The following is a 16,337-nucleotide window of genomic DNA, read 5'->3' on the forward strand; positions in this document are numbered from 1 at the left end:
GGTGCTTAACAAAAACATTATTATTATTATTATTATTATTATTATTATTATTTCAGCTTTTAAAATTTTTGTAATTATTGTTATAAGAAAGTCGACCAATCAAATAAGTTAGTTAAGGCAATTGTGTCATCTTTAATGAAATGTTTCTCTCAAATTCAAGTAGCGCATTGACAAATTACATGTGCCCACAAACGAGAAAGGAAAGGAAAGGAAAGAAAGTGTATGATGTGACAAGACTTTCACTCTCACTGCTGGTGATAGGTATCACGCTAAAAGCTCACTGCTGTGGCTGCAGCCGGAGGTCAGCAGCTAAATGAACTTTTGTTCCATTTTCTTGAGAGGATCCTGCATCTGCATTGAGCCAGAAGTAATGGAAGTGTGGTGGAGCATTGAAGATTGATGTCAGGGAACTCCCAGACCTCTTCCCTCTGCTTTTTACCCTTTCTCCTTCATGTATAAATACTTTGCCGCTTCTCTTCTGCCTTTTCTGTTTTCGGCCGATTTTCTTCATGTCTTTGCCACTGTCTCTGTCTTTTCCTCATCCCTCACTGACTCTATCCTCCCTTCTCTCCCGAACTCTTCCTCTAATTGTCTCCATCTGTGTGTCTTTCCACTACCATTCTCCTTTCCATCTCAATTCGATCTCCAACCTGCTTACGAACACAAAAGTGGCCACTCTGTCTAAACAAGGACAGTTCACTCAGATATCTGTGACCTATTCAGAGCTGGATTGCTCTACAATTGTCCAATCAATAATCATCTGGATCAACAATAGCCATGTTATTATTGCTTGCTTTCATTTAAAAGAGGATGCCATCACAACTTGTGGCCAATTATTGCCTAATTACAGCTTTAATAATCAACATTCACACTCCTGATGTTCCACAGCCTGAACAGTTTGTGTTGATTTGTACTTTTACTATAGAACAGTTCAAAAAAGATTATCTAGCAGGTTTCCTTGAAATGTGGTAGAGGAGTGAAACCATGGGCCAAAAAAGAAATGAATAAAAAAAAGTATTTGTCCTTTTTGCCACCACCTGGACATTTATTTAAATATTTACAGTCTGGCTCACCCTGTCTCCTAAAATATACTTTTAAATTAAAAGTAATACTGACGAAACAAAATTTGTTTCACATCAGGATGAGAAAAATAATTTCTTATTTTTGCTTACATTTATTCAAGGCAGACCCTAGGTGTGTGTACGTGGAAAGCAAACGCTGGGCTCCAGTGTCCTGTACTTCGTGGCTGGCTGTGTTGAATTAAATAGCATTCCATTCACAGAAAACATGGCATTTTAAACAGCCTTCTGAGATTAGGGCCAATCAAGATGAGTGTAATACGTTTGCAGTAACACAAACTAGCCAGAGCATTGTTTTCCCATACAGCAGAATGATAAAAGGTGCAGCCAGACTTACCATTCTCCAGTGCTGTCACAGAGCTGTGGAGAGGGAGGTCTGGCCATGTGAGACTTATCAAGACATGCAATTGCTATAATAATTATTATTATTATCATTATTAATATTAATATTTTGAGATAATAGACATATGACACTCTTAAAATGAAGATTTGTTTTTTTGCAGATTCTCTACTGAAATCCAGTACTGGATTGACATCTCCTTTGAAGAATTTCCTATAGAAATATTCAATACATCTTGAGCTTTGAGCTTCGCCTGAATGTGCTTCTTTTCTTCTCTTTGTTGTTCGTCCGTGTGAAGAGCTGGTACTCCTACCTATATAATTGCAGTAGTTTGTGTGTGTCTCACTGAGTTTGCTGCCTCGATAATTCGCATTTCTTGTTCTTTTCTTTCGATCTCTTGCACATACACTGTGTGGTATATTGCAACTGTGACAATGCTCTGGATTAAGTACAATTCCAGTGAATATAAGAGGTTTTTTTGCAGCACCTCTTTGCTACTGAAACCTATGAGATGTTGATGTATAACATTTTTGCTTAACACTCCAAAATGCAAGGATGCACTTTTGGGTCGAGTACCAAAACTCTGACATCCTCTTGCACTGCTCAATCATGAAACTAAATTGAGATTTCATGATTTTTCATGATTATTCTGCAGAGGAACATAGTAGCAGGTCCAAGTGGACTCTCGAAAATAGTACCAGGACAATTGTGGTACAAATGATCTACAGGTTGATTGATATTTTTGCAGACATAATCAACGATTAGAGGGTTTCCTGCAAAAGATTCCTCAACATGAGAACAATGATGCGCTTACCTTCACCTGTGGCAGTTCTCTGTCAGGCTGCCTTTCTCAATTACCATCTACAAAGGTCAAGGACAAGAAAGTGAGAGAGTTGGTATCTTCCAAACACAACCATTTGTTTGGTTCAGGGCCAGCTCTACAGGGAAAAGAGAGCCACCATGATTTCCTTGAGGGAAATTAAGAGGGAATAACAAACAGTGTTGTGTAAAATGAGCAACCATCATTATGTTTAAATAATTTGTTATTTGTTAACTAAAGTCATATCAACTGTCCACTAACTCTAAAGATTAATTTAGGGGTAGTTATTCTTCCCCATACCCATATTTGAATGCACAAGCTTACGGTGAAAGTGGGTAAAACATGTATCTGACGATGAATATAATATTGAAATATACTACATTATGAATTCTACACTATCTTTAGACAGTTTTGTGTCTTTATATGTAACACATCCCAAACTAACCTGCATCTCCCCTTATCGTTAATTAAATTAAAGGTCCATCTTCAAAAATGTAGGTTTCTCATTTAAATAAATCCTCTATTTTTCTACTGAACAGGATTAATTTCACTGCAGTTTTAAGGTTGTGGAGGTGGCTCAGTGAGCACCTCCAGGTGAACCAGGGAGAGGTGAGCTAAAACTAGTTGGCCATTCAACTCTCCCTGGATTAAAAGGGCAGCAGCGGAGCTGCCAGAGAAAGGCAGGGACTGAGACAGAAGGATAGAGAGAGACTTCAGGAGTAACACAAGGTTTAAAGACAGACACACAAGGAGAGCCTGGAAGAGGCTGAGCCGAGAAACCTGAAAATGTTGTGGGGGACAATTTGTGTTGGTTTCGATTATATTTGCTCACGTGTGGTGGAAGAAATAAAGACTGCTGAAAAGCAAATGGTTTGTCACTGGTATTTGTGGTGAGACCCAATCCCAATGTCCCCTGATGAGGTTTAATGTTGTTGATTAGGAACTGGTTGTACTGTGCAATACAAAACAGCAACCTACATTCACCATCTCCTACTTCATGCCACATCTCCTAGGAACAAATTTTATGTACTTATATCGTTTCCAACAAAGTTGTCTAGTCTAGTACTGAAGTATATGCCTTCATCTAACTTCACTTCCTTTATAGCATTAATGTGTCTTAGTACAGTGTGCGCAGCACCCTGCAGTGCGTTTAGTCTTCATATGTGCTAAGAGGCTCTGGTCAATCACAGCTCAAGTAGCTTTTAACCACATTTATCATATTTACAACTATATCCAGCACTTATGCAACATTGATTACCTAGAGTTCAATGAGAAGTCTTAATCTGACCCGGGTGGCTTATATCCACACTGATATTACACTGCTCCGGTTACATGGAAAGTTCTTCATGCCTAGATCAAATTTAGCCCACAATTAATACATAACAATTCCATTCCATTAATGTTTTCAATTTGTTGTGTTACAAAAAGCTAGTGATGGTACGGTCTCTTTGCTGTTTATCGTCAATGTTGAGGATGCAGCCCCCCCCGATAATTAGATGTCCATTAAAAAAGTTGCATGTTGCATTACATCAATCAACTTCAATTGACAGCACACTACATTGACTTTTATTCTTTATAATTTCTCTTTTCAAAGCAGCAACTGTCAGTCCAAACACACGTGTGTAACTGTTTGGGTTTAGGCCAAAACCAATTCAACGAGATGTACTGTTGTATTGGTTTGTTGTCGTCACACTCAGCTTTGCCAGATGGGAAATGTTGAAGTATCATAGGAGAAGCTTAAATGTATCATAGTTTGATAAAAAATCATTGTATGCAACCAGAGTAAGGATGGGATGCTCAATACCAACACTTGGAAGCTATGTCAAGATTCCAAAGCGTTCAGTGTACAGCAACATTCCTTTTCAAGGCACAAGGCTCTTAATTTGAAACATAAGACAGGAAGAACTTGCGTCAAGCAGTCGACACGAGTCACAGCATCATGACGTGACGGTCAAGATCATAATCACAAGCTTCATTCTTTGGAAAGACATCACGTGAGAGACGATGCCTATATACATGAGTGATCCATATTTTACTATCCAAATAACAACTGATACCAGTGAAACCAATAATATGTTTAACAAAATTATCTAATTATCGAACATCATGCATTATTGATCGTACAGAGGATAAAATATGATAATGATCGTACATTTGGCAACACTGGTCACACCCAACATTCACTGTTTTAAATTTTCATTGATTCAAACATGAGAAATGTCTGTCCTTGACGGAAATGATGAGGAAATGAAAGGATGCAATTTCAATTGCAATGAAACCAGTTATTCACTAACAGAGAACCGAGGACTTGTGACAGTGTTTGAGATTTAGACTTTGACTTTCAACGTGTGTAGGGTCTAATGTTTGTTTTTCCAGGAACCAAGTGTGTAAAATCTGTGTTAATGAAAATCCGACATATGTGTTCCCAGTGATATCATGGCATACAGGAAAGTGTGTGACGCCCAGGGTGGCCCACTGGTCGGTGAGGGTCCGCACTGCTCTGGAGGTCTGGATCTGGACTGGGACCTGGACAAGGAGGAGCTGCAGGAGCCAGGGCCAAGCATGGACCGAATGCAGATGCAACATATAGACTGCCAGAGATCAGGTAGGATTTGGTTAAAATGGTATATTCTCCCAATTTCCTATAAACTCCATGCAAGTTAAGATATCTGCCAATGTGGTAAAATAGACCAAAAAGCTCCAATAGGCCTTTTAAGTGATTCAAGAACAGCTGTCGCTCATCGTTAAGCAGACTTGCAAAGCATGGTTTTATAAAATGGTCACAAAATAGAGATTTTAGGCTTCCATAGAAAAACTAATGGCAACCAGGTCTTTGACGCTGGAAAGATGCCTTTTTTTTTTCAAGGTGCGCGATTAAAACGTGCGAAAGAGAGTAGGGCTCTGGGCTGCTGTCCTCACCCGCAGCCAGAATGCGGCGGGACCACAAAACTCCTCTGATCCAGAAGTTAGCGAAGCAAGCCTGCATCACCTATAGGGTCCTAAAGTCTTCGGCCGACGGGGCGGACACAGAGCGAGCTCATCTCGCCGGTGACCGCGATGAGGGCGGCGGACCTGAAAATCGCTCCCCGGAAAAGCAAGCCGAGCTCCAGGGCGGCGGGGCTCCAGAGCCCCTGGGTCCCCTACATGCACATCTGCGAGACGGAGGTGTTCAGCATGGGGGTGTTCCTGCTGAGGCCCGGCGCCTCCATACCGCTGCAACACCAGGACATGAACGGGAATCTACGGAGCTGCTGATCCGCAAGCTGCCCTTCCAGCACATCCAGCTGGCCCGCCGCATCCGCGGACACAGAGCTTAAACTGCTGCTGCTCCACTTACTATAACAACGCCGCATTCCTACACTTATAAAATGCAATTCAATGTGGAAGTAATCCAAGTATTTAGAATACGTTACTCAGATTAGTTAATGTAATGGAATACGTTACAGATTACATTTTTGGGCATGTATTCTGTATTCTGTATCGAAATACGTTTTGAAAGTATCCTTCCCAACACTGGAAATGTTACTGACTTGGGAGCAGTAAGACACCTATAATTTAAAAAATGTTTTTCTCAAGATGGTAAATTTTGCACACAGGTTTCAAAAAGTGCATGGCTTGTGTTTATACAATCAATGATTTGATTAAATTACTTAAATGCACACCGATTTGTTGTTCTTGTTCCTGTAATGAGCAGTTCAGTCAGACAACTCACGTTCGATCATGTAATATATTTATTACAACAGATTTAGTGTTTGGCGTCTAGGCTCCAACTTAATCACTCCCCCATATGATTACACAGGAATGATGGGAGTGATGAGCAAATACTTGTAACCCCCTGTTGGAGCCTACAGGTGGATGCTGGGGTGGTGGAGGGTTTGAAGCAACAGGTAGCAATACTGCAGCAGCAGTGCGAGCAAGAGGGGTTGATGGGAAATGTCTCTCTGGTTAAATAGACCACCTGATAAGGTGGGTGTGTATTATAGATGGTTGTGGAGATTGAGGTATGTCACATGATGTATGTCACATGATGTATGTAATATGATTGGCGCAGCGCAGCTCGAATTGTCTGCCAGAACTAGCTCGCAGGCGTCGCCATATTTAAATAAAAATGTGGGAAAGAATATTGTACAGTAAATGTTTTCTAATATTGTGTTGGTCATATCTAAATCATTCATTACGGTTTTTTTTTGGGGGGGGGGGAGATGATAAAATAAAAAAATTGCATATTAAATTGCAATCGCAACATTTGGGGGGGAAATCGCAATTAGATTATTTTCCCAAATCGTTCAGCCTTAGCCTCTATGATCTTTTCTTTCAGAGAAACAGTTGGAGCTGGTTCAAACTCACCAAACTCCTATTGCTGTGGGGTAACTGTAAATGGGAAATGGAGTAAATACTTAATGCCGAGTTTTGAAACGATCAGCCCACTTGCTTCAGAAGGCATTTGTGAGGATGGAACTCCGCCACTGATACAGAGCTCCAGGCACAATTCAAAGCATAGGAACTCAAGTCTAGCTTTAGGATACTTGTGAAGTTTCTCTCTTTTGCAGCTGCTGTCAGTAGCAAACTTCTCACATTAAATGCAGCATTTTTCCGCAGTGACACGTCTTAAATCATCTGTAAGAGGTTGGGAATGATTTCTCTACAAAAAATAGTTTAGGCTCATCAAATACATGAGACAGAAATTTGTTTTGGCACGATTCTACCATTCAAAAAACAAAATGGACCAACTTCAGCCTAACTGACAAAGTATCACTGTATCAAATGTGCATCATAAACATGTTAAATAATGAATAAATCTGGAAGGATCGTGCACAGCAGGCTCAATCTGTTACTAGCACATCTTAAACCAATCCTTATTACAATACTGTACGTCAAACCAGTAAGTGCAACAATACAAACTGCACCATATAAACCACAATTTAATATTGTCAACCTCATGGTTTGAGTACTATTTTTGCTGTTAGGAGCAGTTAGAGTCTCATTAATGTTTCATAAATGATCACATTTCCATCATGCTAAGTGTCAGGACATCAGTTAGACAATATTTATTTACATGTAATGAGTTTGAATTGTCCTATTAGTCGAGCAAACAAATCACCTCTTTATAAACTCGTTATATTGCCTCAAGTAAGTTATATTTCAATGTGCATCTCGTTAAATGGTTGGTATCGCAATTGCTGTTTCACCAAAAGATTTGATCAATTATAGCAATAACAAAGTCAGGATAATTTGGTTTTGGGTGCAAGGGAAATTGAGCAAGGGAAATTGTAATCTGTTGGTCACTATGCATACACTGTCAATGGAGGCATGTAATTAATTTTAATACAATGAGCCCTTGAATTACATTTAATTATGGTTGTAGTCCTTGATTATGATTGTTAAGACAAATCTGAAGCCGTTGCAAAACATTCTATAAACACAATTCTGTGACCACATTACATTTACATCAGTGTAAATTGTTTCTGAATGTCAGATTTTGTTGCTGCTACTTGACGCAGCACTGTACAAATATCTCTTAACTGTCTGATGCTGGCTTTAAAGTGGTAGTTCCCCAAGAAATTAAAATGATCCAATTACCTACTCACCACTATGCCGATGGAGGGGTAGTGTTTAAAGGTGACATATTATGAAAAATCCACTTTTGTAGTGCTTCTACACGTTAATGTGGGTATCTGGCATGTCTACCGTCCCAAAAACTCTGGAAAAAAACAACTCCCGCGATTTGTTGTGGTTCCTCTATGTAAGAAACTATACCATAGAGTGCGTCGAATGGGAATATGACCAGAATTGACATCACAGTCGGTCTACATGGCATAGCCCCCCCCCCGGAGGCGGAGATCAGTATTGCATGTGGCAGCCCACCCGGGAAGCAGCGGAGATCTGGCCGAGAAGCAGAGCCTGCGGTCGGGGTAAGTCACATGCCAAAGCCCCCTCCTCAGCTCGGGCTCGTTAGGTGATGTCGGGCTGCTGGCTCCATGTCAGGGGCTCGCTTCTGGTGGACCTGTCGGTGTTTGTTTACGGTTAGCAGCAGCCACCTGACTGATCTCCCCACGGACAGGGGAGCGTTGACGGTGCGTGTCTCGTGTCGCAGTGAGTGTCTTCAACTAGAAAAGCTGTTGTTTTGTTTTCGGTAATTGACGGTGACATGTAAGCTAGGTGGCGTTAGCCTCATAGCAATCAGTGCCCGGCTTGCCGGCCTGCGTCATCGGCAGCGGCAGCCGGCTGCTCGGTGACGGGTTGGTCCCCGGCTGTACCCGGGCGGCTCACTGCGAGGCTGGCGATGCTACCGCTGACTTCACACACCTGAGATCCGGACACGTCTCACCGGCTCAGGGTTCCCCACGTCTGCAGGGTATATCTCATTTTCATCATTGATCATTATCGATCTGTGACAAATCTCCAGCCTGTGTGTCCCCTGTGTGTGTCCCGCTACGGTTTGTGGAGCTTTTTTAGAAAATAGCACCAGAACATGTTCCAGAACCCCCCCCCCCCCGGTCTCCGGCTGCAGCCGACAGCCTCTCCTGTGATGCCTGGGCGGCGAAGCGGTGGAGGAGGAGGGGGGGAGAGAGCTGCGCCTTATAACTTTTGTGGCCCGTACAGATTTGCTCCACACACCCCAAGCTGCACGAACCTGTGCCGGTCACCAGCAGCTCGTTGCCGCCTCCGTCGCTCGCTTTAAAATAGACTCATACCCAGGGTTTTAAGTGCATTTAGCCGCAAAAGTTGCAGCAGTGTTAGCCTCCAAAGCTGTAGCCCCTCCAAGATCCCTTTGTCTGTGTGTGTGTGTGTATGTTTATCGATGAAAACTATTTCATGTTCGCTATGTTGCAGGAGGTCGGGATATCCGAGTTACCCTGAACGCAGCACAGCGGTGTTGTTAGCAGCTGAACCAAGCAGCCCGGGGCTAATCCTCCGCTATTTGTTCTGCTTCGTGTCCGCACACGGACCGTAGGTCCACGCGGAGGCGAACCCGGACAGACCCGGGTCTGGGTGAGGGGTTCCGGGAGTGAGGGCGTGACGACAACCGGACTGAGACGTCGAGAACCGTCAAATCGAACTAGCTCTCAGCGGCTAGCTGGTCTCTCATCTGGGCTTGAGAGTACAGCAGCGCATATTTTAAGTGTAGATATGTGTGTATACACACATATCTAATGCATGTATTTAAATAATGTACATCTTTATCAGAAGATGTAGTAGTTTGAAAATTGTATCTTCAATGAAAAAACACAACAAACGGATACAGAAATATATGTGTATGACAGTGACTTAAAATGATTTTAACAACATAAAATATGCTAAGGGGAGATTTAAGACATGAAACTGGATGTGTGTGCGTGTGTGTGTGTGTGTGCGCTCAGAATATATGCCCTGTATGAATAAATATACACATACAATTATATAGTGTATACACACATATCTAATGCATGTATTTAAATAATGTACATCTTTATCAGACGGTGTAGTAGTTTGAAAATTGCAGCTTCAATGAAGAAACACAACAAACAGATACAGAAATATATGTGTAGGACAGTGACTTAAAATGATTTTAACAACCTTAAATATGCCAAGGGGAGATTTAAGATGTGTGTGTGTCGGGGGCGGGGCAGTGAGAAGGGGGATGGGTTGTCGGTGAGAGGGGGGGCGGGGCGGCGGGATCGGGGGCGAAGCACTCAAAACAGGTCAATCTGAGGAAGGCTGTTTTAGACAGGGTAAAAAGGGTGCCGTTTTAAATGATCCTTGTGGTTTTTTGACCAAAAAATGTTACAGACATTTCATTAAGACCCCAAGGAACCATATCAACTGTGGTGAAATGGGCATAATATGTCCCCTTTAAGTCAACAAACACTTCTGGAGTCTGAGGTGTACAGTGTAGCAGCCAAATCCAATACAATTGAAGACATTAATGACCTATCTTCAGACGTAATTAAACAACAGAAAAAACATAAAATGCCTCTAAACTGCTTGTGAGGTGTCATCCCAGTGTCTGGAAGCCCCAACATTCATATTCAACTTGAAACGAGGTCATTTCCATCGTGGTTTAAGCCAGCGGACATTAGCATTTCTGACGGTCCCTGAAGGCACCTTGACTGAAGATATCAGCAGACCTTAAGGCTTAAAACTTGGTGTAAATAACACAGTTTTGAGTCAAATGCGTTGGGGCCCTCCGGGCACTTGGATGAAACCACATGAGCAGTATGGAGGCATGTTATGTATAGTTTTCTTCAGTTGGTTTTACGTCTGAAGATAGTTCAATAATTTCTTCAAATGTATTGGATTTGGCCACAAGACTGTTTACCCCTTGACTCCAAAAGTGTTTTGTGGACTTAAAAACTTAACCCACCCCTCCGTAGGCTTAGTGTTGAGTAGATGATGAGTGACTTTTCATTTCTGGGTGAACTATCCCTTTAAGGCAGTAGTAGGCTTGACATTGCCAGACCAATTAACATTTGCACATGAGTCTGGAACCTCTCAATTAATTTACATTTCAAACAGGCATTATCAAGGGTCACAAGCCAAAATGCCTCCGGATGTAATTGAATGGACCTAAAATCAATCAGCGCAACGTACCATGTGATGATGTGACGAGTGGCAGAAAAGTGAAAACAGGCAAAGAAGAGCACAGTCTACATCTGAGTGCTGCATTTTTTGCCTTGGCGAATTAAACCGACATCTTCACATCAGCAGACATCTTAGTTGTGGATGACGATGGTTCAGTGAGAGGAAGATTAACGGCTGTGACTGACCAAACCGGTTTAAGGATGGAAGGAAATCTGACCTCACTGATTGGTCTGGTCTCAGGCTGGTCAGTAACAGGGCATACTATAAATGGGAATCATACCCAAAATCTAGCTGGTGTCCAAACTACAATGATCAAAGACGTTGGACAGTCACACAACTAAAAGGCATCTTTCCAGTGTCAAAGACCTGGTTGCCATTAGTTTTTCTATGGAAGCCTAAAATCTCTATTTTGTGACCATTTTATAAAACCATGCTCTGCAAGTCTGCTTAACGATGAGCGACAGCTGTTCTTGAATCACTTAAAAAAAAAACGCTTTTTATCAAATCGCGATTTTATCGCAAATGCAATTAATCGTTCAGCCCTAATAGAGGCTTTGCTTTGATTAATATTTTGGGTTCACTTGATCGCACAAGATGATCATTGTTATGATATAATTTGGGTATATGGCATGTCTACCATCCCAATAACTCTGGAAAAAAACAAATCCGGAAATTTGTTGTGGTTCCTCTATGTCAGAAACGATACGCTAGAGTGCGTCGAATGGGATTACGACTGAAATAAATGTCATAGTCACACCATGCCCCTGTAGGGAGTCTCGCTACATGGCCTTGGACGAGCGAGCTAATGCTAGCCGGGCTCCACCGGCCCGGTTGGCTCACGAGCTAACCGGGCCGGTGGAGCCTGGCTAGCGTTAGCCCGCTGCTGCTACCCGTCAGACATTTAAGTGGCCCCATAAACAAGGGACTCCCGGGACACCTCTAAACGTTGACTCAACAGTGTGGAAGGATGCTGCTGCTGCGCCAGCTCAAGCTCACTCAAAACAGGTCAATCTGAGGAGGGCTGTTTTAGACAGGGTAAAAAGGGTGCTGTTTTAAATGATCCTTGTGGTATTTTGACCAAAATATGTTACAGATATTTCATTAAGAACCCAAGGAACCATATCAACTGTGGTAAAATGGACATAATATGTCCCCTTTAAGAATTCCATGATTATCAATTTAGTTCTGCATGTTAGCATGATAACACTTACCAGTAGTGCTAAAGACAACGGTAATGGAATTCATTTTAAGCCATCTTCACATAATGCAACAAACCTGATTATTGTGCTAGATTAAAATTAGAGGATTACCAGGCTTCGTGCTCTGGAGAAAATTTATTTTGGAATTAAATATAATCTGTAGGTAAGATATTTTGGTCTGAACCCAAGTAACAAATTAACCCCATTGTTTTAACAACAGATTTTACAGGTTTTTAATGGTTGTCATTTTCAGCGTGTTCAGACCCTGGCCCTGATCCTGACCCCGAGTTGATGGAACCCATCCAGCCTTCAGTTTCTGTTTCCCCACATGGTCGGTTTGAACGACTCCAAGAAGATCCGAACTACATTTCCCACTTTACAAGGGCTCCTGCTCATAAAGGTCAAAGACGACTCCACTGCTTCCTGCTCAGGTAATTCAGAGATGGCCAGTGTAGTCTTTTGCATGACCAATTATTTTACGACAAATAATCGAATATTACAAAAATGAAATGACCCTTGATAGGAACAGAAGGTATCCCAACCCTGGTCTAGCCTGTATCTTTAGGCTCCACATAATTAAAACCAATCACACCATTGATTGTTCAGGCTGATGGGTTTATTTCTGTTACCCTATGCATTGTCATTAAAGGAGTGCACACTCCTTCACACATAGTGGCAGTAGCTCTCGCACCTTCCCCACAATCCGATCAATTTGACACAGCACTTGCAAGGATGGATAGGTTGTTTATTACCCACCTAAGCACCACTGAGTTCAAGGCCTGAATGATGCCCTCAGGTGTTGAGTAACTTGCCCCAACACTGACTCAGCTGCTATGAAAAGGCAATAGCACCCTGTCAAATGTCCAATTGCAAATCAAGCACAAGCGCCATCTTACCTTTAAAGTACCAGAACAGGTGAGTAATAATAGACTATAACTGACCCATCCCACATTCTCTTCCAGGTACTTCCTGGCTGCAGTGGGGCTTTTTGTCCTGGGTCTCCTCATTGGCTGGTTCACTCACACGCAAAGCGTCAAACTTCCTGTTCCCCTGTTCGACAGCTCGGACTTACTGGAGGAGCTGCTTAAACGAATCACAGCTGAAAAGATAGATGCTCTTCAGAAGTAAGTTCTCAATTTATGCTAAATAGATTGAAAAATAACCATTACACTTACACTTTTAATCAGACAGATTGAAAACAATCACAGGTACTCACACTAAACCCTTTTTCCATTGAAACACAAGGATGGATTTAACATTTTTACTTCAAACTGCCATTACCTTAATTTCTAGACAATTTCCATAGAGATTTACACATCATTTATTTTTTATATGTACACAACTACTACTTACAACAAACAACCACTTATGTTTTACATTTTTTAAATCATGCCCTAATGCTCATATGGATAATTTTAGAAAGAATTGAGGGCCGCCTTTGTATATTTCTCTTCTTAAGGTAATTTTTGCCGTTCACCCATACACACGTTAATATAGGGCATCTATATGCATCACTTTCTCTCTATCTCACACACTGGCGGCAAAGCCTTTAGGGGATATTTGGAGTTAAATTCCGACAGGTAGGCAGGTGAAATGGGGGAGACTGGGATTGAACCTCTGACCCTCTGGTAAGTGGACAACCTAGCAGCACCCAGGAGGTGTTTACTTGTCGCATGTTTGTGGGGAATGTGACATGGAGAAAATCGGCCAAGTGAACACCACTGACACAGGCATGAAAAGAACAATATAGAAATACAAAATGTCAGGAGATTTCAGGAAGATGTTGTTGGAAAAGTGAAATAATGCTGATGTAATGGGGCTGAGCTCAGCTGTTGTTAAGAGGAGAGAGAGGTATGAAGGCAAACAGATTATAGTTTGATGGCCAAAGATTCAAGATAACCATTATCAAGAGTGACCTGTTTTCTTATAGCCAGGTGCTGATCTATTTTTATCCAAGGATAAAGATAGAGGGTAAGACTCTGATAAAAAAAAAGGGAAATAATGGAAACAAGAGATAAAGGCTACATACCAGGTGGCACAATTTTTTTTACAATGATACACACCTATCAACCTGAACGCTGCCTTCTCCAAGCCAAAGGATCATGGGATACCGGAGTGTATGTATCTTTGTGAGATAACTGGCTTTGCCACTGAACTGAGACAATCATATCACCATGGTTTTTCTCTGAGTTTTTCGCCGCTCTTCATTATTTATTTTCTCGCATTTACATTTCAGGGTGCCAGAAACACCACCCACCACCACCTCACACACCCATCTATAATCACACAAGACCCACACACGCTGAATCTCTGCCATCTGTGAGGATAATAGAGTGTTTGTGTCAGATGATGGATGACACAGAGAGAGATACTAATGATATTAAATGGTTATTTTCACCAGCTACTAATCCTCAGTTAATTAATATATAATTTGTTATGATTTGCTTTTATCCGTGCCCTCTGTCAGCACTGTGTCAGACCTGTGTAAACTGTAGTAACAAAGCCCTGCATTATGTTGTGCCCTTGTACTATGGTGGCCTGTAGTTGACCTACACTGAACAATAAGCCACATTTTTCACAATACAGAGGATTTAATTAGCCCCTTAGAGGCTACTATCCACAGAGGGGTCTAGTCAAACGATTGGCCAGGTCATGGTTGTGGCCATGTGTACTTTGCACACATATTGTTTGCTTTGTGCGATAAAGTGGTATAAAACACTGTATGTTAAGTTAAGAAATGGATATGTGAGCTTTTTACTAGTTTAAAATCAGATGCACCTAATATGTAGTGGTGATTTACATGCAGTAGCAAAATGTATTAACAATCTAAAGGAACTATGTGGAGGGCTATGTGGGAAATATGTAAACTAAGATCTTGATTTCTGGCACTAACAAACCTGTGGTGTGGTTCACTTTTTCTGTGACAAAGAAGGAAATGACAAAATGTTATTACAAACCAACAGAGAGGTCTAAACAAATACTCACATACAGAAAAGTATCCTATTAGCAGAGTATTCTAATAATATCAGGAAGCATCATGGGCCCTCATCAATACACAAATGCCACGTGTGGAAGCCAATAGGATAAACAGTTCTCAGTACAGACATACACACTTGAATTAGGAGATAAATGTCCTCTCATGGTCCTCTCGCTGTTCGTCTCTGTAAGACAAACAAAATAGCTTCAGCTTGACGTGAGCATTCGTCAGCAGAATTTAACAGAAAGTCTGCACTGTGGCTGTATCATCATCTGCTTTGAATGGTAGATGAATGTGTAAGTTCGTTTGGTTTGACTCCAGAATTTATGTTTGAAACACATTTACTTTCTAAGCTCATCACCAGACAGTACACTTAGACAGTTTCATTTCATTCCAGGTTGAAAGATCAGTAATATATTTCAAGTAGGAGATTTTGAAGACATAATCATTCACAGGAACAACGCTGCAAATGGTTTGACTCATTGCACCAACAACGTTCCACACCCACTCACTTTCCCCTCGTTGCTCACTGTGTCAGGCAGAGGAAATTGACAAATAAGGCTGCCTGAGCAACTGGGTGTTGAGTCTGGCAGACGAGAAGTAAAAGCGAGACAGAAGCGAAGTGAACGACACATGGAAGGAGCTGTCAAGACGGAGACAGACCTCAGAGAAACGGGGGTGATGGCGGAGGGGGAGCATATTTGAACAGCTTTGCATGTCTAGACAGTGGAAATATCTCGGTTTGAATTAATTGCTGTATAGCAGAGTTTCCGGCATTAAGTGATTGTTATGTCTGCTGCTGTCTAGCTTTTATTCAAGGAATAACGATCAACACATGTATTGTTCAGAACAGAGTCCATGGCACAGATAGATAATCTCTGTTAATGATTTTATATTTTATATACTTTTTTGTTCCTCAAACAAAGGACCTACAGTATGTTTTCCATCCCTTAATACAATGCCAAGTCAAAACTTTCTTCTTTTATTTTATTTTTTTAACTTGGCACTGTAGAAACTTTGTGCAGCTGATACTTCTTGAATTTACACTTCAAAGAGGGGGATGAGTATGCAGAGCTACTTTGAGAGAAACTGGATTAAGTTCAAATCCCTGGAAGATGGTTTCCCACTGTTAGTATGTTATCCTGTCTAATACCTATTTCTCCTGCTAATTGTGGTTTAATAATTAATTCACTGTTACAGCTGTAGTGGAGTGCATCTTGGTTTATATGTTTTTTTCCCTGAATACAGACCGGCCCACACATATTTCAAAATACTTCAATCTTACCGGGTTCTTACCGAGTAGTTTGAATCTTTTTTGGTGGGGCTGCTCATAAAACCCCTGGGCTGTAATTGTGACTGA

At 41.5% G+C, this 16,337-nt stretch overlaps 1 protein-coding gene across 2 annotated transcripts in view; it reads left to right on the forward strand.

Moving 5' to 3' along the window:
- The window catches only part of LOC128448298 (inactive N-acetylated-alpha-linked acidic dipeptidase-like protein 2), a 447,438-nt gene that overhangs the window by 130,924 nt on the left and 300,177 nt on the right, over positions 1-16,337 (forward strand). For both annotated transcript variants that reach the window (XM_053430883.1, XM_053430884.1), the window contains 3 exons: positions 4,669-4,844; positions 12,254-12,431; positions 12,963-13,124. In XM_053430883.1, the coding sequence (XP_053286858.1) occupies positions 4,676-4,844; positions 12,254-12,431; positions 12,963-13,124 (509 nt within the window). In that variant the 5' untranslated portion in view covers positions 4,669-4,675. The remainder of the gene's footprint in view (positions 1-4,668; positions 4,845-12,253; positions 12,432-12,962; positions 13,125-16,337) is intronic.

This window comes from Pleuronectes platessa, chromosome 9 (genome assembly GCF_947347685.1).
Source record: "Pleuronectes platessa chromosome 9, fPlePla1.1, whole genome shotgun sequence".
NCBI lineage: Eukaryota > Metazoa > Chordata > Actinopteri > Pleuronectiformes > Pleuronectidae > Pleuronectes > Pleuronectes platessa.